The sequence below is a fragment of the Phalaenopsis equestris genome, unplaced genomic scaffold (assembly GCF_001263595.1).
Source record: "Phalaenopsis equestris unplaced genomic scaffold, ASM126359v1 Scaffold000247, whole genome shotgun sequence".
In the NCBI taxonomy this organism is placed as follows: Eukaryota; Viridiplantae; Streptophyta; class Magnoliopsida; order Asparagales; family Orchidaceae; genus Phalaenopsis; species Phalaenopsis equestris.
The window spans coordinates 196,486-218,421 of record NW_018164689.1 but is presented as its reverse complement, the minus strand read 5'-3'; the positions used below and the strand labels follow the sequence as shown (position 1 = coordinate 218,421).

Sequence of the window (21,936 nt, the reverse complement as noted above, 5' to 3'; positions counted from 1 at the left end):
ACACAAGTAGCGCATAAAAAGAAAAATAAACCATGCCACTTGTGGCCTACCATTGATACATGAAAAACATGGGCAACTACCACACAGGCTTATATTTTGTAACCTTTCATAAGCCAATGTCTCCCTAAAATCAGCTTTTTGTTGGCTCAAAAATGACGAATCCAAGCTTGTACGATCTGAAAATGCAGGCATTTCATGATCCTTGATTGGATAAACAGGATTTCTCAATAACTGTTCATCCAATCCAAATGTTTGTTTTGGCTCGTCAGACTCTGTTGATAGATCTTCATCTTCATTGCTAGAGCTTGCCACAGGACCTATAGATGAATCATCTGCTTCACTATTCAATCTGGTTATTTGAGCAGAAGAAGCACCTCTTAAGCATAACTTCTCAAGTGGTGGCCTTTCTCTCTGTGATTCAACATTTCCTTTAATAGACTTTGAAACATATTTTTCCGCATTTGAAAAAGGAGCTTTTCCCTTAACATTCCTGCAAGCTTCGTAAGCTTTTGGCGGATGAAAAATTTCAGCATTGTCCTTATCATAAATGTTCTGACTTTGGTAGAGAGGCCTTTTGCGTTTTCTATCACTCGCATCATTAATAACAGACGGAGCTTGCTCAGTGTTGGTGATATCTCTTAATGTAAGATTGCAAGGAGCTTCATTGTGAGGGTCTACACTATCCATGCAGCTAAGCAAATATGGGTGACAGCTTTCCAGTTTCTGCTATGGTATGCCTATATAATAAACAAACGATGTTTCAAAAATCAAGGACTACTGAGACTTTAGCATTATGCAACAAATTGATAGCAAAACATCCAAAATGAATCAAGTTTCAGGGAAGCATTTTCCGTTTCAAAACGAAATCAACCAACAACAAAAAAAAGGATTCCTGCGATGAAGCATTTGGTAGATTAATAGACTAATATTCTAATTGATTGTTTACGCATCGAAAAACCATAATAATATGTTATGGAAAAACCAAAAAAATGCATTTTGGGATGGTTAAGACCAAGGAGCAAATCGATAAAATATATATAAAGAGAGAGAGTGTGTGTGTGTGAGAGAGAGAACGTGTGTGTGTCAGTGTGAGAGATAGAGAGAAATTGAAGCATTTTACTTCACATTTACTGTCGTAATCATTTTGTAAGGACTTCTATTTATATGTTTTAATTGGAAGGAAGGTTATCAAACAAAGTGACCTTTTGGAAAGTACAAGAAACAAAGGAAAAAAAACAAATTTTTATAGCGGATGCATAGTGGTAAACTTTACTAGCCATTAATGGTGAAATTCCGGGTCGATTGATCATACATTCTTTCTGTTTCCCCAAACTTGATGTCTCTACGCATATTGTCGATTGTTTATTGCTCTGATTTTGCATAAGAATGAGTCAAAGTAACGAAACCTGAACGGAGATTCTCGCTGGTGCCGTCGTCAAAAGGATACCAAGGGTTTTCAAACACATCAAACAGAACGGATGCAGCACGGATCGAGAGGCTGCGAGCTACTCTTCTCAGCTCCTAGGGTTTCTCTGTTCCACTGTGGTGAGAGAGAGAGAGAGAGAGAGAGAGAGAGAGAGGGAGGGAGAACTGGCGGGACGGACTTTGGGCTTTCAGAGTGCGCGAATACCAAAATAAAGGACTTTGCAGACTACTTTTCCGAGTAAATTATCTAAAAGAGTTGCTTTTTATTTATGTGATTATTTAATTATAAGTGCAATGTACATACATATCACAAAAAAATTATGATTTATATGTGAACACAAAAAAGGTTAATTTGATAATTATATTTATGATTTATATAACTAAGTGCAATGTGAATACATAATAATTTTTAAAAAAGGAAATTTTTTTGCAATTAACTTAAAAAATTTTTAATTAATATTTATTTTTAAAATTTTAGGCTAATAAATAATATGAATTTTTTTTTAAGCGTTATATAATAAAAAATATTAATTAATATTAATTTTTAACTTTTAAACTAATTAATAATATTAATTTTTAACATAAAAAATCTAATAATGATTAATTATTTTTTATTAATAATATTAATTTATAGCATGAAATTCTAATAATGATAAATTGATTATTTTTAGATATTATAATAAATTTGAAAGTCAAAAAAATTTTATTCTAAAATTTATAATACTGTTATTTAAAATTTATATTATTTTTTAATTTAAAATAATAGAATTGAGTTAGTTGAAAGAAATATAATATTAAGTTATTTAAATATTATTGAAATTAAAATAATTGAAATAAGAATTAAATAATTTACTAAGCTTCAACATTCAAAATAAGCTGGTTCGAATAATACATTCATCGAAATACATTCATACTTCATTAAAATAATTGTCAGAACGATAAAAATGAAAAAAAAAATATCTATCTTCTATGATAGGGTTGAATAATGCTTAATCCTGTAAAATATTTTGATCAATCTCGTAGTTCATGTTCCTCTTTATACTCATCTTCTACCTCTTCACCAATTGACGACAAATTTAGAGAACTTTCTTGCATTTGAAGTGGTGATCCATTCTAAGTAAGTCCCTAATGAAATTTAAGACCCATGTGTCCACTCTCAGTAGCAGTCCAATTCAGATTAAAAGTCGAATCTTATGGGATGTAGAAGGTCACTTTCAATAATTTTTAAATAATTTAATATTGTTTTTCATTCAATTAGCACAATTTTATTATTTTAAACTAAATAATAATATAAATTTTAAATAACCTAATATTATAAATTTCATTATAAAATATTTTTAACTTTAACTTTTATTATAATATCTAAAAGCAATTAATTTAATATTATTAGAAATTTTACATCAAAAATTAATATTATTAATTAGTTTAAAAGTTAAAAAATCAATATGAATTAATTCTTTTTATTATATAACAGTTAAACGAAAAATTCATATTGTTTATTAGTTTAAAATTATAAAAATAAATATTAATTAAATATTTTTTGCATTTTATAAATCGCAAAAATTATTAACGTTTTTGCCTCATTTAAAATTAATGCTTAATCTGCCTCCATTGGGCTAAACAATTAGATATACAATTGACTTCTGAAATTTAGCAAATTGATATTTTTATGTTATATTAAAATTTGAGTATTATGAATATAAAAAATTAAACTTTCAATATTACAAATATAAATACATAAGAATTATGTGATATGTATTTAAATGCACCTAAACATGTGTGTTTAAATGACTTATTCAACTATTTATGTTGATGTTTCATTTTTAAGTGTAAACATGTGCATAAATTTACTTGATTGCAAAACACCCCTCATTTAATTGCGGGAGCGTTTCTGAAAATGCCGCGGTATCTTTTGGATCATGTGTTTTGCCCATTTATCTGAAAATGTTGTTTCATTTTCACGCTAAACGCAGGTCGCGGGTTGACCCACGCAGTCATTATCCTGAAACGCACAAGCTGCCCCAAACACACCCTTAGTTGCAGCCAATATTAATTTGAAAAAATAGTATAATATAATCGAATAAAATTTTGATAAGACCAAACTTTATTCAAGTGATCATTCAAAGTCTAGATTTCAAAAATCATTATGATCACAATTTAAAGATGGTTCAGCATGGATTGTAATTATTAGTCAATCATAAATGACATGTGGATCAAATAAGTTTGATATTGGCTCAAAAAAAAAGCTACCTTTGTTCCTATAGTATTTGATCATCATTCAAATTTTGCTTAATCATATTTTGACTGTGGATTCTACTAAAAAATGTATTTGATAATCGTATTATAAAGGCTACAACACAAAAGGATATCAATAATTCATTAAAATAAAATTGTTATAAAATGAACACAATCATAATAGGTATGATACAACAATTAAAAATTTTGATATGATGATAAAAAAAAATTAATATAAATGAATATAGTCAAAAAGTTATAACACAAGTGATAAATTTTGATATAATTCAATACAATCATAATATAAGAAAAAAACATAAATTTTCATCTTTTTTCTTAGTTAGCAAAACGTAATTGGATTGCACTTTCTTTATTTGAGGTGATTGTTCTAGATTTAATATTAATGAAGCCAACCTCATCATAAATTTGATTATATTTATGTCACTATAAAGGAATTAAATCTATGAATATTTGGCATGTCATGAACTCTATAACATATGCTCTTAAAAAATTGTACTACTCAAACCATTCTCATAAAGTAGTAACATGTTTATCTTCAAATTTATAAGTATAAGTTTAATACACCAAGTTAAAATTTAAATGAGCAAATAAATTCTTTAAAAATTTTGACAAAATAGACAAAATAACTATCTAATATAAAAACTCAATTAAAAGGCCTACATGTGTATCAATGTCCATCAGCATGTTTAAATATTGATAATTTAAAATTTAGTAGTGATTCATTTGTCATTCTTTAATATTCATCATAATGATGTCATTAACCTCAAATCGTCTGCTCATTTCCTTCATCAAACTCCTAGACATCTCTATACATAACAATAGTGTCTGAGGAACTGCTTGTGCTTCATCAATCATCATATTGAGCACATTTTCTTTTTAAATCTTCCTAATTACTAGTATCTTCTATCTTCACATATCCGAGGGAGTATTTAGAAGTAATCTGTGGATAAGCCTGAGTTCTATTTATGTCATTGTACATCTCTACATCATTGAAATTTTACATCCCTACTCATAATAAATTTTTAATTTTGATTGTCCCAAACTTTATAACCACATTCATCTGAGTTATATCCAATGAAAGTGCACTTGATAATTTTGCATCAAGCTTACTTTTAAATCCCGCATCAATATAAATATACGATGAACAAACAAATAATTTCAATTAAGATAAATTAATCTCTTTGCCACTTCAAGACTGTTCAGATAAGCCTCATTCAAAAGTATTGAAGGACAACAATTTATCAGATAAATTGCAATTTCACTTATGCTACACAAATAGTTTTGGCAAACATGCATGCAATCTCATACTCTTACCACGCTCTGTGATAGTTCTATTCATGCGCACATCAACACCATTTTGTTGTGGTCCTTAGATTAGAAACTCATATCTAATTCCTTCTGAAGCACAAAAAGTCATGACCTTTGATCACAATATTCACTACTATTATATGATTTGAGATACTTCAACGTTAAATCTGTCTCATTCTCAACCATAACTTTCCACATCTTAAATACATCAAACACATCAAATTTATGCTTTAATAAATACACCCATATCTTTTTGGAGTGATCATTATTTAAAGTGATAAGATAGAGAACCTTTAATAAACTGAACTGGAATAGGACATCAAACATTAGTATGAACTAGATCCAATTTTTCAAACTTCTACTTCAATACACTTTTATAAAAAATAACCATTTTTACTTGCCATAAACATAATATTCACAAAAATCTAAATCTATAGTTTTTATACCATGAAGTTTGTTTTTAGAAAGGAGGGAATTAATACATTTTTCATTCATATGACCAAATTTGTGGTGCTAAAGACATACATCAACCTTTGTTCCAACAATTCAAATGAATAGATATCTCATTGATTAGGTAAAGGGTGTCTTTAATGTTGTCTCAAGCCATCAACATTACACCTTTAGTCACCTTCCACTCATTGCCTGTGAAAATAGTCACACACTTGACATTGCAAGTTGGCTCCCATAAATCAAATTTCTCTTCAAACATGGAACATATCTAACATCATTAAATTTTCAAACGATCCATTTAACAACCTGATATCAACCATAATTTCCAATAATATTGCGAGCCCTATTATCTCCCAAATACCTTCCTTAGGTCACATTGAGTATAGTTTTAAACCACCCTTTTTGTTGGAGCTAGCATGAAAAGAGATGTTTGAATCTACAATCTATAATTCGATACTATTTAGCTATATAAAAAAAGGTATCATCTTGGATTTAATTTGTGGAGACAAACGTAAAACATTTTATATCTATACTTCCACCGCCAATCTTCTTCGAATTTTTGTATTATTTCTTAAAGTGACATTTCTTCTCGTAATTCCAACATTCGTCTATATTTTTTTCTTTCCCTAATATGGATTTTCCTCTTCATTAGATCTTTTTATGCATGTGTTTACATCTAAATTTATTCCTCTAGTATCAATATTCAAAATAAAATTTGAAATTTCTCTACCCACCTTATCACAAACTTCTTCATTTAACACTAAGCCCATATGATCATCAAAATTCAATTTTATGTTTCCTAAGAAGTTACTCACCGCAGTAATTAATCCATCTCAACTATATGATAAAGAAGATAAGAGTAACAGTACCCTAACCACATCATCAAATTTGATGCCAATAAAACATAACTAGTTTGTCACAGTGTTAAAATTATTCAAGTGTTTTGAGCTACAATTCACCATCTTCATATTAAATAATCTCTTCATTAACAAAACTTTATTTGAAGTCGAATGCTTCTCATGCATTCCTATTAATGAATTAATAATATCAACATTCGACTTCTGATTCACAATGTTTATAGCAACAAATGAGAAAAATGAAAGTTAGATCAAATATAAGGCTGCTCGATGAAGAACTAATCACTTTTTCAGAGTCATCAATTCCAAATTCTTGGTGATTGCTTCCATAGACAAATAATTTTTTTTTCTATATAATAAATCGTCAATTTGTATTTTCTAAAAACCAAAGTTCGAACCATTAAAATTCTCAACCTTGTACCTTGGTTCATTGGTCATTGCTCCCACTCGAACCAAATAACTTTAGAAACCACGCTTTGATACCACTTGTTGGAAGAAATGCAAAAAAAAAAAAGTTTTGATAATTAATTCGAGAGATCCAAACCAAGACTTTGAACAAAAGCACACAAATAAGAAAACCACAAAAACCACAAAGAACAAAAAATTTAATGTGACAAAAAACATGCATGAGAAAAAAGCCAAAGAACCACATCACACCAATAACTCAATTATGAAGAAAATGATGAGAATTGTAAAAATTACACCAAACTCAAGCCTCTACAAACTCTGGAACACTTCGGGATATTGCCTACTCTCCTTTAGACAAAAGGAATCAAAATCATATACCCTCCAATCGACAAAATCAAAACTTTAATCGAATGACTCAAAATCAATTACCAGGGCCAAGGTGATGTGACACCCCAACGGGCAATAGAATGTTGCATTAGAGGCACTGCAATATCACACTATCATGTTTTTAATATGTGCTAGACATCATGGCGCTCCACCCATGAATACTAAAGTGTCGTGTTCTCAGGTTCTAAATAAAAAATGATCGCTACAACTCCATCTCCAGGAGTACTGGGTCGCTTGATAGACAAAAAATCCGCTTCAGACAAGTATCATTTAGGATATAAAACAGGACATCAGCAGATTTTTTTCCCCTTCAGACAAGTATCATAATTGCACAAAGAAAATATATAAATGTCAGCAAAAAGAGCAACCCAAATTTTGGACATATAAATTGCATAATTTGCATTGTAACCAAGTAGTTAACCTTTTTGTTGTAGCCTTGTAGACTATACAAAGAGTAGCAATATTATTTAGGAGCAAAAAACCAGAAAAAATACATAACATACAGACCTTAAAATGGGCACTGGGACAATAAAAGACATCAACCCAATTGAAAGAAAAGGGAGAAGTACATATTTAGCACACAATTATTTTGTATTTGCATATCTCACACCAAAATTTTCATATTTACATAGGTGCTTTAAACCTATGCATGAAAAATGTGTGTTTCACAGTTAGAACAATACTTTTTTTATGTGATATTAAAGATTTGAGTGCTTTGGGTGTAGTAAACATGAAGGTTTAGATGTGAGATATGTCAATACATGACAATTGTGTGCTATATATGTAAATTGCCCAAAAAAAAAAGATGTATCAATCAGCTAAAGAAAAGGTATAATTTCTTAAATCAATACCAAAAAAATAGAAGAAAAATAAAATTTTAAGTTTAGAAACATCAAACATACGCTGCAGAAGCAACTTTAGCTCGGTCAGCTTCGATCATTGATTTAATATAATATTCTCCAGCTTTATATGATGATCGAACCATAGGTCCAGACGCAACATATCGGAATCCCTGCAATGATTCAGGATGAGAATAGAGAAGCAAGAAGCATCTAATATCTAACAAAAGACAACAAATATATGTGACATAAATTTTAATATTTAGGAAGATTTGCATACATACCAATCAGTTCTCCTATGTATTTACATATCTAACGACTAAACTTCAATTTTTACATATGTACCGCCTTGCGGCTACCTATGCCTGAAAAGATGGATTTCCCTTTTTAAAAGTTTAAATGGTGAAAATTTTAATGTGATATAAAAAACTTGGATGGTATAAATGTAAAAGGCAAAAGTTAAGTGGTAGATGAGTAAATTCATAGGAATCGAATGGTATGTATGTAAACCCCTAATATTTATTTAAATAGTGCTCAAATCCTTAACATCACTATATATATGCCACGTTCCCGGATCAATTGGTAGAGGATCCGCTTTAGCGGTGTAAGTGCCCTCTCGTCTGGGGGGGCAATTAATATATATATATATATATATATATATATGTGTGTGTGTGTGTGTGTATGTATGTATCTGTATGTATCTGTCTGTGTGTCTGTGTGGGTGTGTGTGTGAATATTAAACTTTAGGTGTTATACATATAAATACATTAGCATGGTATTCATGTAAATTCCCCAAAAAATTGTTGGATTTAGTTTGAGACGAATGCAACACGTAAGTAATTTGTATTGCACCTGCAAAAATAAGTCCAATAATTTTAAAATCCATTATGACCAAAAGAATATTAGTTCAAGACTCAAGGTAGGGGTTCAACGCCCTTGATTCTGTTTTAAGATGAGCACGACACATGAACAATCAATCAATTCTTCTATTACACTCATCTAATCAATCAATTCTTCTATTACACTCATCTCAAAACAAATCCAAGAATTTAAAACTGGAGCCCCAACAAAATTTTTATGGCGCATTTACATAAATACCACCCAATTCCTCCTTATTTGCGTATTTCACACTAACTTTGCTTTTTTACATTTATATCACCCAGGTCTTTCATATCACTTCAAAAACACCACCATTTGACATTTTAAAAAGTGATATACACCCTTTCTTGCAAATGTAATGTGGCATATCACTTTAGGTGATTGATATGTAAATACATAAGAGTTGAGTGGTATGTATGTAAATCTTTCTTTTTTTCCACAATGAACTAAACTAAAGCCGTACGTACATACCATGTCCATGCCAATTACCCTGTACTTCTCAAAAGCTTCAGGTGTGATATATTCAGAAACAGGCATGTGGCGTTTTGTTGGTCTCATATACTGGCCGAAGGTCATGACATCAACTCCTGCAGCCCTTACTTTCTCCATTGTGTTGACCACCTGATCAGGAGTTTCGCCACATCCAAGCATTATTGATGTCTTGGTGAGAGTACCGGCTGGAGCATACTCTTTCGCCAGTTTGAGAACATCGAGAGATTGTTTGAAATTGGCTCGATGATCTCTAACCCATCTCTGAAGCTCTTCCACCGTCTCGATGTTGTGAGCAAATACATCCAATCCAGATTTCGCAATCTTTTCGACTAAGGGTGATTCCCCACGGAAATCAGGAACTGCATGTTGAAGAATAGGTGAAAAAAGATTAAGAATTTTTATTAAAAAAGGGTTATTTACATACATACATCAAGTTCCTATGTATTACCACGTGTAACACTCAAACTTTATTTTTTACATTTATACCATCCAAATCATTCATATCACAAAAACAAAAAAAATACCATTATTATAACATTTAAAAGTGAAATACAAATTTTCATGCATGAGTAAAGCGATATGTATGATATGTAAATAGATAGGAATTGAGTGAATCTTCCTTTAAAAAAATCAGATAAAGCGGGTGATACATAAATGATCATAACACAAATGCTTCTACGTCAAAGCAATGATGTTGATGAAGGAAGAATTAAGTTCTAGGATTTCCAAATACAATCCAATGCTTTGAAATGATATGAGATGATGGATAACTGATGCTATGTAGTGTGGCGCTTTTTTTTGTTTTGTTTTTTTTTTTTTTTTTTTTTTTTTGAGACTTTTACATGCATACCACACTATTCTTATGTATTTACATATCTAAAACCTAAAGTTCAATATTTACAATTGTAACACTATCATGTCATAAACATATGCATGAAAATGTGTATTTTACTTTTACAAATTCAGTAAGATTGGTATTTTTTATGCGATGTAAAATATTTGAGTGTTATAGAATAGGAACGTTAGGTGTTAAATATGTAAATATATAAGAGACGTGATATTTATGTCTCCTCATTTTTAAGGAGGATGCGAGCAATTACTCACTACTAAAGGCTGATCATAGATAAGAGTAAGAAACCAGTGGGAGAGAAGCGCTAATGATCTCCTAAGAGTAATTAATCATCAGAACTAATCATACAAGGCCAAAACTATGTTGAGATTTCATGCATGCACGTTTGAAATCCATATATGTACTAGAATTGATTGAATCAAACCAAAATTTCAACCAATTACTGAACAGAATTGAAAGAAAAGAGTAGAGGAAAAACAAAACTATTCACTTTAGACCTTGTTTGACGACGCTTGCCTTCGAAAAAATTCTGTTTAAAAGTAACATTCGAAGAAGTGGTATTGTAAAGTTTGTTCCCATAAAAGAATAGAAGTGTTTGAATATAACCATGTCACCAACGAAAATAGGGGAGAAGCAGCGAACCCACGAGCGAATCAAATGAGAAATTAGTACCTAATGTTTAACGTATGGTCGAAAGCGATGATCTCATCGCGTTCGTGATTTCACCGAAACCTTCGTTGCAGTGGAAGTGAAGTTCGACAAAGTTTATCATCCAAACGATTCTTCTCCGTTTTCTCTGCGACCATTGCACCACAATGGAGTTGAAACTCCCCCTCAAACAAGACCTTAGCGACAACAGCTTGAAAGATTTGTGGATATAAATATGCAATATTTGGTTAAAAACTAAAAACTAAAAACTAAACTGATCACATTTGATTAATTTGGTTGGATTTTAAACTGAATTACCTTTCGATTCGTTTGGATCGATTTTAACAAAAAAATTGTCAGAGTTCATTTTTTTGGATTTTTTTTTTTCAATTTCACTTGGTTTGACCAATCTGTGAACTGATCCATCCAAATAAACCAATTGCACACGCATAATTGTGAAAGAAAGGTCTTCACTTAGAGTAAACTTTTGTATTGAATAGTCAAAGTCATTTGCATAATATTTGGCCGCTTATTTATAAAAATGAAAAAGCAAACATAGCAAAAAAAAATTCAAATTATCAAAAAAAGAGATCCTTAAGCTAATTAGATTACAAGAAAAGGTTCATCTCATCATACCTTATAACAGATCCATTTAAAGCGTGTCCAATTTATAATGTACGATAGTAACTTATTATATATAGGAGGACTTAGATTATGAATTATAGCCATGTTATTCAAGTGTCCTAAGATGGACCCAACATAAGATGAGAATACATGTGTTGTAACCTACAATCCATTCCAAAACCCAAAACAAAAGTTGGAAGATACTTGACCGACAAAATAGATCCTATGGCGCTCCCTTGTTGAATTATTTTTTATAAAAGCAAATCCAATCAAACGTAAAACCTTTTTTTTTTTTTTTGGGGTAAGGATCCCTATCTAGCTTACACTTTTTGGCTTCCGTGGCCTTAATGAATGGCTAACACAATTCATCCCCTTAGGCCACAAGTGAGCTCTAATTGAACCCTAAATAATCATATGTAGTTGGGAGCCCAATAGTAACTTCACTCTAGAGCTTAGGAAACCCGAATTTAATCAAATCGACTAGATTCAGTCCTTGAAGACCCTAGACGGAGTCAACTCATAATTAATCCTAATAACCTAGGAATCCTTTTCTAGTGACTTTAGGACTCTCCCAAGGCACTCCTTGAGCCTAGTGAGGCTTTGTCAATTGTGTTCGAGCAAGTCAATATAGTGAAAAAGAGCAAGACATGGTAAAAAAAATCAAATCCTATTACTCAAACATTTAGTTCATAATGAACTTAATAAACTAATAAGTCACTTGAACCATACATGATTGAGCTGGAGGTTAGCCTACCTTAACTTGACCTAATAGACTACTCTAAAATCTTTTGAAACAACAAATCAAAACCATCGAGTTAAATAAATCAATCTAGCCATGTAACTCCAAAAAAGTCACTTGGCTTGGCAAATCAAAATTTAAATTAAATTAAACATAATTAAGCCAATAAGTGTAATTTATTTATACATGACCTATTAACAGGATGTCTAGTAACACTTATCTAAGGCCACTTAAATTTAATCCAAATGAGCTCAAATGAATCTAAAGTCAATTTAAATTCAATTTAAACCTAAATCAACAATTTTAAAATCTAGATTGAACTAGTGGGCCCAAGTAAATTGGCCTATTCAAAACTTCAATCCAAATTGGGTTTTGGCAAAGGCTTAAAACTATTGCAAACTCATTCCTAACCTTGGGCTAATTTCTTAAGCATAGAGTGAATCAAATTAAAAGAAGTTTAAAATTTAAGAAGTTAATTAAATATTAATAAATAATAATAAAATAATTTAAAATTTTAAAAATACATTAAAATATCTCAAAAAGATCTTAAGAACTTTCTTAGGATCATTGGTAGTCAGAGTCATCAAATATTATCATTATTGAAATATTTTCATCAAAAAACTTAAAAATGAATCAATTTCTTAATTAAATAACTCAATAGTTAAACTTAAACTTTAAAAATCATCGTAAAAAAAAAAGAAAAGTTATCAAATTTAAATCACTTAGTCTTACAAACAGTGAGAATCCAATAAAGTTAAAATTAAAATACTTTAACTATTAAAAATTTTTTTGAACTTTTAAAGTTCAAATAGATTAAAAAAATCATATAAAACTTAATTAAGCTCCAAATGATCCCAAGTTTTTACAGGAATGTTAGGACGATTTTCCAAACCTTCCTTTAAATTTTCAATAATTTTGGAATTTATTTCAATTACAAATAATTTTTGGAACAAATTCTAAAAATTCAAATTAAATCAAATTTAATCTAAGTATTTATGTACATATGTATGTGCATGCGTGCATGTGTGAGCACCAAGATGGATTCACTACAGTGCTCAATTTCCTTGTAAATAGTGATTATATTAGGGAACAATAAAATTCAAATGTAACTAATTGATTTTATTAACTATTTTTATAAAATCAAATATATTAATAATTTATATGCACTTCTATATATTAGAAAAATCTAACAAAAGATTAAAATTTTCTAAAAAATAGTTTTGGACATTTTAGGAAGATATGAAAAATAAAGTATAATTTAGGAATTAAATTTTAATTTATCTATTGTTATTTTTAGGTATTATATATGGCCTGATCAATTGTAGAATTTCACGTTCAACAACAGCTCTGAGGAAACAATAAGGATACAATCATAGTTCAAATTGATTAAAAAATAAATAAATCTAGAAAAGACAAATAGAATGCACAAATAAAAATATTTGATGTTTAATATTGACCTTGAGTACCAAATCAAATGCCACTACATTTAATCCACACCTTTAGCTATAAAATGAGAATTATGGAACAAATTGAATAAAGGCACTAAATATAGTACGCCCACAATATGTTTCTCCCTTACAACAAATCAATAGTGATTTAGTCCTAAAATAAACTTTTAGGGTCATATGAGTAGCACCTAAGTGGACTTACAGGTACAGTTTTATATAAATTAATGGAAATCATCAAATGGAGTCAATTATTAATGAAGAGTGTTGGTGTATTAGGTCAATAGTATTAGAAAAATTGGCAGGATTCCAAATATAAGAGGTGACTATACATTAAATATCTCAATAATTAAAGCTATTGTTTTCTCTAATTTGTTTCCTTATTATATCTTCAACTGTGCTAATTTATAAGCCTTATACATTCAATCAATAAAATAAGAATTGGTTTCCTTTTAAAATATTATCGGAGTTAATAACAAGCAAGCCACCCTCCCGACTCCACATAACTTGCCTGATAGACTCACATCCACAACACACACTCGATCTGTCCTACTACTAGCTTGCAACCCCCAAAACCCATGAAACTAGCTCAGGCCTCCTGAACCAAGCTTAAGTACCCACTGAGCGCTCGCATGCTTTGTCCCTTTTACACCAACCACAAGTTTTAGTCGATACTAGCCATTTATTGCCCGAGCCAATATCTATAGAATCAGATCAAATGTTAAATCGGTGGAAATTAATATTCAAAGGTTCAACTGAAAGTTTAACCTTGATAATATAAATATTATTTAATTACGTCAAATTTGTAATAATGATGAGAAGTGCCAATATGCATGTATGTAAGTGCACACCATGTTTGTATCATGATATATAACATATATGCATGAATTAAGTTTAAGAAATTGACATTCCAACACCATCTCCTTATTGTAATTTCAATTCAAATCGTTTAACCCGTTCTGAACTTAAGGCTTCAGTGGTTTGAATGTTGATTTTTATAGGTTGATTCCGGTTCCCTCCAAATCTAATCATTTAATTGGATTGAACCGTTTCAAGAGCAATTCTTGAGATGGCCAGTTGAAATGTCTGGTTTGATCCAATGTTCACAACCATGGCTAGCCTCATTCACATCCCATCTACATTTGCGACATGCCCCAATCATTATGATTTCTCTTCAAGCTAGCTACTCTCCTTCACTTTTGTAGATTTGCATGTTAGCTTTTCTTGTTGCTCACTACTCTTCTATCTTTCTCCTCTACTACTCAAACTTTTACAAGTCATTACCTGACCTCTTCTCTTCTATGTAGCGTTTGTCTTACATGATATCATGAGATTGCTAAGGCTATGTGGAATCTTCTAATTAGAACAATAATCGTTTGATAATGTCATTCTAACTTGAAAGTTGAAAATATAGAGTTTTATCACCTCTAAAATCACGTTTCACAAAACTACAAAGATTATCCGGGATTTTCTCCACTTGATTTACTTTCTGGAAATTAACATATCTAGCATTTAAACAGTGTACTCAACATATTTTCACGGTAGAAGGATTTATCCATTCAAAGCTAATATAGCACCATATGGGATAAGTAGGATGAGTTACTACACTACAAATAATTCCTCAATAATCTCTTAAGTTTAATATTAGCTTAGATTGGATTTTGCAACAACACTATAAATTATCATAATAATCAAGCATACGTCAACAAGATCCATTATACTAGTTGTTTAAATTGAAGGCATCTCACTCATTGGAAGAGGATATCACAATATTGGTAAAATATTATTTGTAAAGGTGCTTGTCACCAAAGATTGGGGACTTCCCAAATATGTTCTTGAATTGAATTTATTAATAGTAAAAATAGGAAGACCTCTTGTCAAAAAAATTGATATTGAACATTTTGAAGAATGTGTTTCCTTTCTTGTAAGTTTGTTGATATTCCTATCAAGTCTCAACATTTTCTATGATGATGAACCCCACAACGATCCACCGCATCAGTGAAAATTAGCTGATAAATTGATTTATCCGGCGAATACCAACCTTGACATTTCATTTGGAATTACAGTCATGTGACTGCACATGCTATTTCCAAAATGAAAATCGGAAAGTTGTTCTACAGAACTTTAGATATATGAAAAAACCTCCAAGAAAAAAGGTTTTATGAGCTAAATCTAAGAATCTGAATATTGAAGCATTTTCTAATGACACGTCGATGAAAGAAAGTAAATCTCAGATTATTACATATTATTTGAAGGGAATCTGGTCATCTAAAAAAGCAATAAATAACCTAGTGTGGTCAGATCTAACGTGAACCCATATACAAAGCTACAATTAAGTTTGCATGCAAAATGATGTGCGTTAAAAACTCTTTTGGGATGGTTAAGTTTTCCTTTACTCAATTATTACGACAACCTTGTTGTCATCCACATTGCCAATAATTAGTGGGCTAAACAAACTAAACATATCTAAGCAGATTATTATTATGAGAGGAAATTATTACTTATGCTTCAAATTCAAAACAGGTGGCATATATCTTTACCAAAATTAAGGCACCTATTTTTTTCTCCTTAATATAAAAAGCTAAGGCTGATAAATATATATATATACTAAATTAAGGGGGAGTGTTGGCATGTTAGGTAGTATATAAGCAACTTTGATAGGACTCCTGATATAAGAAGATAATTCTACATTTAAATGCTCCTGACAACATCTCTCTTACTTGTTTCCTTATTATATCCCATAAAAGCCTATTATAGGCCTCACATATTTGGTCAATAACATAGAAATTGATTTCCTCACAAAAATGTGAAAATTAGCAGTAAACTAAATTGGAAAATCAAAATTAAAAAAGTACATTATGTAAAATATTAGAACAAACATGCAAAATATCCTTTCAAATGAAGTGATTTGAACTAAACAAATAAAAAAAATGTCAAATGAGTGAACGGCGAATATATAGTTTAGGCATACATATAAAGAAATATACACATCATACATCCTTTAATAAAGCATGCGATAAGAAAGCTGATGAGTACAACATGCGTGACTCTTCCATAATTTCATGACCATGAGTTAAACATGATAGGAATCATTGGAATGCACAAGCACTTGTTGGCCATATGAAAATTTCATAGATTCAAAAATGTGGGTTGGAATAGGTCATGGTGGGTTAGAATAGGCCATGATCTAGTACAAAGCGTACCCACATAGCCTAATGCAATCCACATAAACCAATCTACCTTGATTCAATACTGGCCATCCTAGATTTATGCATAATAAGTAAAGCATGTTTGAAAAACACATATTAAGGCAAACATCCTTCTAAGTTAGTAACTGAACTTCAAGAAATCATCTCCAATTCATTGCTCAAGCACTAGATAAATCAGATCTCACAATTTGCAAGCTTGAAAAGATGGACATGATGAAATTGTAGGAAAGCTTACAACTTGGAATGATTAATTCTAGATTATAATACCTCAAATGCTGCACGATATGCCATGAAGGAGCTTTTTTGGATTATTTAAAAAAAAAAAATCAAGAATGGAAAGACATTTGACATGTCCCTATAAAACCATAATCGACTGGTTAATCTTGACCATTCAAATAGTAGAATCAAGGATCATACTTTCATGATCCCCATGTAGCGAAAGAAAGATGAAGCAATTGTTTGAATTCAGATCACATCAAGTATGAGCCGATCTTTCAATCAAAGCTACATAGTCAACACATATCATAAAAATTCAATTAAGATCCAATGATCAAATTAAAAATAGAACAAACACCAAACTTAAAGTTATTCAACAGCCTAACTTTGATACCAAATGGCATGGATCTCACGAATGGCTTCAACTATTAATCAATTATCCTAGGGATATTTAGTCCAACTTCAATCTTGAAGACAATGTATCTTGATCCTTATTTCTTACCAAACTATCAAAATGCTCTCAATTAAATCGAATCCATTCAACAAAAATTTAGAAGAATAAATATGTCTCCTTCATTCATTATACATCTTGCCTAAAATATCAAACTACCTTTCTCTCTAAAAATTATAAATGACACCCACAAGGAATGTGAACTAAAAAAATTTAAAGCTAGATTTTTGCTTTGATTTTGATTTGATCGCAAAACTTTCAAATTCATTAGTTTTGGGATACAATTTCAATCTCTTTATAGTAAAAATTACAGAAATTGCATATTTAAGGTATGCAATAACGAGAATTATCTAATTAGAGTTCATGATATGATACACATGGATTTAATGGGACATTTACTATAATAAAATTTTGGTGACTACCTAAGATTTATACTAAAGTTTCATTAAAAATACGAGCTTCACCCAGAACTTTGTTGAAACTCAACTGAAAGTTCTAAGTTTATACCAAAACTAATGTGCTTACCAAATCAAAAATATCAATGAGTTTTAAATATGTTCCAAATGAAACTCAACTGAAACAACTAACACTAAACCAAGACCACTAAACTTCAAAGCCAATGTACACATGAAATTTAATGGGACCTTAGTTGTAAAATTATAATAAAATTTTGGTGTCTACCTAAGAGTTATACTACAGTTTCATAAAAAGATTTGAGTTCCAAACGAACCTTTGAGTTTCGCCATAACATTGTTTAAAGTCAGCTGAAAGTCCTAAGTTTCAACCAAAGCAAATGAAACTTATCAAATTAAAAATATTAATGAGTCTTAAAAATATTGCAATCGAAACTCAATTGAAACCACTAAAACCAAACCAGAAACACTAAACTTCACAACTATCGTAAAGCCATTTAAAAGATATACAATCACTTGGAGAAAGCTCTATTAAATCATTCTTTCATTTGAACCCATTTACTAACTTTAGCACAGCAGCTGTCTTCCCAAGGGGATCCAGTCCTTGGAGCATAATTATCCTTCCTATTTTGGGACATTTACACACATACCACCAAAATCCTATGTATTTATATGTCTAACACCTAAACATTATTTTTTACATGTATACTACCCAAATCTTTCATATCACAGAAAAAATACCACCAATTTCACTTTTAAAAAGTGATAACCGCCTTTTCATTCATAAGTAATGTGATATTTATGTAAAAATTGTAGTTTAGCAGTTAGATATGTAAATACATAAGAATTGAGTGGTATGAATGGAAATCTTCCTTCCATTTTGTGTGCCAGAAGCAAATGATCGTTGATGGTATACCTAAGAAGCTATACCGATTTCAAATATTTTCTTGCAAGGGACAATCACAACCTTAAAACACATCGAAGTTGAAACCACATCATCAAGGCATTTTTTGGGGAGCTTCACTTTAAAGTACAGCAAGAAACTTCAAAAGCAAGTTCGGTAAAAATGGCAAAAACTGTAAACTTCAATTTCATTCACAGAAACCTTTTTTTTTTTAAATCTCACCACTTACAGATGATTTCACCCCAAAAAACGGTAAAGAAAAGGCTGGCTAAATTGAAGCACAGATTCATCCAATGCATTATGACAATAGTTATAAAATCAAAGGCTTAAGAAAAATGATTATGAACAAACCTACCCAATGCTTCAATCAAAATGTTTGGCTTCAGTGTCTTGAGCTTCTGAATTGTTTCAGCAAAATGGCTGCTGCCTTGATCAGGCAGATCATCACGGTCAACACTTGTGATCACAACATAATCTAGACCCCAAGATGCAATTGCCTGAGCAACATTTGTGGGTTCATTTGGATCTGGTGGTGGAGGAAGAGCTGATGTCTTAACATTGCAAAATCTGGAAACATGGTTCATGAAAAATAAAATAAAATAATTAAATACTGGTTTTTTGCAAAAAAAAAAAAAAACAAATAATAACATAAAAAACTGCAAAAGCAGCAAAGGTGGCTAAGTTTATTCAAGTCCAAGAACCTAAAGCAGTGGGTAAAATAGTAAACACTAAACAATCTATTAGACATTGTAATTCAATGATAGACAGTTAAATATATTCTCAAACATCATCATCAGCTACTTTTTCTTCTATCTCTTGAAGAAGAACCAACTTTAGCTTGTTTTGTTTATCCAACATAACTTGTTTGATTTATGAAATCTGACTTATGATTAGTGTCTACGCATGAAAACATATATAAACATCATGAAACATCCAATAAGTTCAATTATTAGATCCAACTCCAAACCTCGTCCGCTATTCAGTCTCCATTTTGCACGAACTTTAGACTAATTAAACCATCTTCCTTTAACTATCGCGCTTTAATGAACTAAGTGTAAAATCATCAAATAATTATGATCATTGACCAACTTAGAAGGCTTTCCATCGCACAAAAAGAACTTGAAATTCTAATGAAAAGAGTTGGCTCTTGTTTTCTTCCAGTTCCAGAAGGGGAAAAAAAAAATAAAAAAGTAAAATTATAACAATAATAGCGACTCAATCCAAACTCACCTGCAACCGCGGGTGCAGGTATCGCCAACCCCGGGGGGGCGGGATTCGCCAGGGATCATGATGGTAGCCGTAGCGGTTCCCGTCTCGCCGCCGGACCAACATTCTCCAAGGTTAGGGCACTTCGCTTCCTCGCAGACCGTGTGTAAATTCAGCTCCCGCAACTTAGCCTTGATAGCCGCGTACTTCGCCCCGCCAGGAATTGTCGCTTGCATCCATTTCGGCTTGGGAAGAGGTTTCTTCTTCGTTCCAACTTCAACAGAGTAAACAAAGTCTGATAGCTCCGGCGACTCTGCTTCAAGTCGGTGGCGGAGCTCTGCAAGGGTGCGCGGCGCCAACGCAGGTAAAGAATCAGCATCTAGGGTTTGGAAACAGAGAGAAGGGGTGGAAGAGATTGATCGAAGAATGGCGGGGCGGAAAGCGTGGAGGGATTTGGCGAGGGAGAGAAGGGGGCGGGGAGGACTCATGGCTTATTTCTCTTCCTCCCAATCACAGTCCCCAATCCCACATTAGATCAGGTACCATGAAAAAAAAAACAAACATTTGCAATTATTATTATTATTATTTATTTATTTATTTATTTATTTTTGTCTTAGGCTCAGCCCAAATTTCATTAATGAGCAATTACAAATCAAGGCAAAAATTAAAAGGGGCTACAAGGAGGTAAAATGAGTAAGCATAATATAAAATACAAAACTAATCAAAAGTAATATACATAATAAAAAAGGAGGGGCAATTTGAGCTCTATTTAGAACTAAGATGTTATTTTACAGTACTTTATGTCACTGTCATAAATCACACAAATTTAGGCCACATGTTATGGGTTATGCATACAAGTCATTTAGGACTAGGAGATTGATAATCATCATTGCTCTAAATGTTACTCGTCACATATAGAGCAAAAGTTCAAGAAAAAATATAATTCACCAAAATCAATGATTAAAAACAAATCAGAATGCTCTATCCAACATTCCGCTTGATATGCGTAAAATTTATGACATTTTTTCTATATTTTTTGGTATTTCCTTTTACTATTTGTATCATATTTATACATTTCCGAGTATTTTTATATTTAATTATAGGTTACATATATTAATGAATCAATTATACATAAGAACTAACACAATGGAGGCACCCAATTTCATTCCAAATCATACATAGGTGCTCATATCGGGATCAAATGGTGGAAATGATAGATAAGTGCCACTTTAAGATGCACTGGTGTATTTACTCCACTTATGAAGTGGTTGCGCCATTATAGCGCAGATGTGCCACGCGCAAATGTGCCACCTTAGTGGCGTGGGTACACCATTTCTGCCGCCTCCCACATACAACACATAGAAAAAATAGAGAATCTTTGTGCCACTTCATGGAAACCTTCCTCCAAGATGTGTGATACACAGAATGGTGTGAACTCTGAAACATTAAAAGAGGTCCATCGCTGATGAGAGTTAGGGCTATTATGGATCATGTAGCATACCCGTGGTAGTCTTGTGGCTACTGATGTTCGTAGGGAATGTACTTGTTTATGTTTTACTTTACTATATTCTTATGTTAATTTTACATGCTTTTAGAAGGTATTTGTGTTGTTTTTAGCAGGATTTAGGAAAGAAACGTCATCGTAGCTAAAGAAATTCAAAAAAATTGTTAAGTGAAGGCCCAGTGCCTAGGCGTTCGGATGCAGAAAGTAGGCCCCCACATACGAGAGCCTAGCCACTCATATGCAGAAAGTAAGCGTCACAGATCAACGTCAAGGCACCCAAAAGTAGTGCCTTGAATCCAAAAAGAGCACAATGCCTAGAAATTCATCCCAAGAAGGTGGAAAATAGGCTTCAGTAACCAACGCCTAGATGTCAGGTCATGAGATTTGACGGTTTTTGTAGTTTAGATGTGACCCTTCATCGGTAGA

At 31.6% G+C, this 21,936-nt stretch overlaps 2 protein-coding genes across 4 annotated transcripts in view; both read right to left on the bottom strand.

Moving 5' to 3' along the window:
* LOC110024109 overlaps positions 1–1,637 on the bottom strand; it is a 31,684-nt gene extending 30,047 nt beyond the window's left edge. Inside the window, exons 1-2 of one of the 2 annotated variants that reach the window (XM_020723879.1) lie at positions 1,407–1,637; positions 51–737 (exon numbers count right to left, since the gene is read on the bottom strand). In XM_020723879.1, coding sequence (XP_020579538.1) covers positions 51–687 — 637 coding nt within the window. In that variant the 5' untranslated portion in view covers positions 688–737; positions 1,407–1,637. The other variant, XM_020723880.1, reaches the window with a different exon arrangement.
* Positions 1,638–7,237: 5,600 nt separating this feature from the next.
* On the bottom strand, positions 7,238–20,555 carry LOC110024118 (lipoyl synthase, mitochondrial). Of its 2 annotated transcripts, none has more exons than XM_020723897.1 (5): positions 20,031–20,555; positions 19,156–19,367; positions 9,281–9,660; positions 7,994–8,103; positions 7,238–7,316 (listed from the first exon to the last, which is right to left on the bottom strand). In XM_020723897.1, exons 1-5 carry the CDS (start codon positions 20,492–20,494, stop codon positions 7,253–7,255), a joined length of 1,230 nt encoding a protein of 409 aa, XP_020579556.1. In that variant the 5' UTR covers positions 20,495–20,555; the 3' UTR covers positions 7,238–7,252. The 2 variants fall into 2 exon arrangements, with proteins under 2 accessions (XP_020579556.1, XP_020579557.1); XM_020723898.1 differs by having other exon boundaries at positions 7,279–7,324.
* Positions 20,556–21,936: the final 1,381 nt, after the last annotated feature.

What these genes read in the sequence shown, in the direction of transcription:
- LOC110024118 (XM_020723897.1), bottom strand. Translation starts at nt 20,494, where the DNA reads ATGAGTCCTCCCCGCCCCCTTCTCTCCCTCGCCAAATCCCTCCACGCT. An exon ending in GGGTAATTGGCATGGACATG is followed by an intron (nt 8,104 to 9,280) that starts GTATGTACGTAC and finishes GAATCATTGCAG; the next exon opens with GGATTCCGATATGTTGCGTC. An exon ending in GCTAAAGTTGCTTCTGCAGC is followed by an intron (nt 7,317 to 7,993) that starts GTATGTTTGATG and finishes CAAGCGACCCAG; the next exon opens with TACTCCTGGAGATGGAGTTG.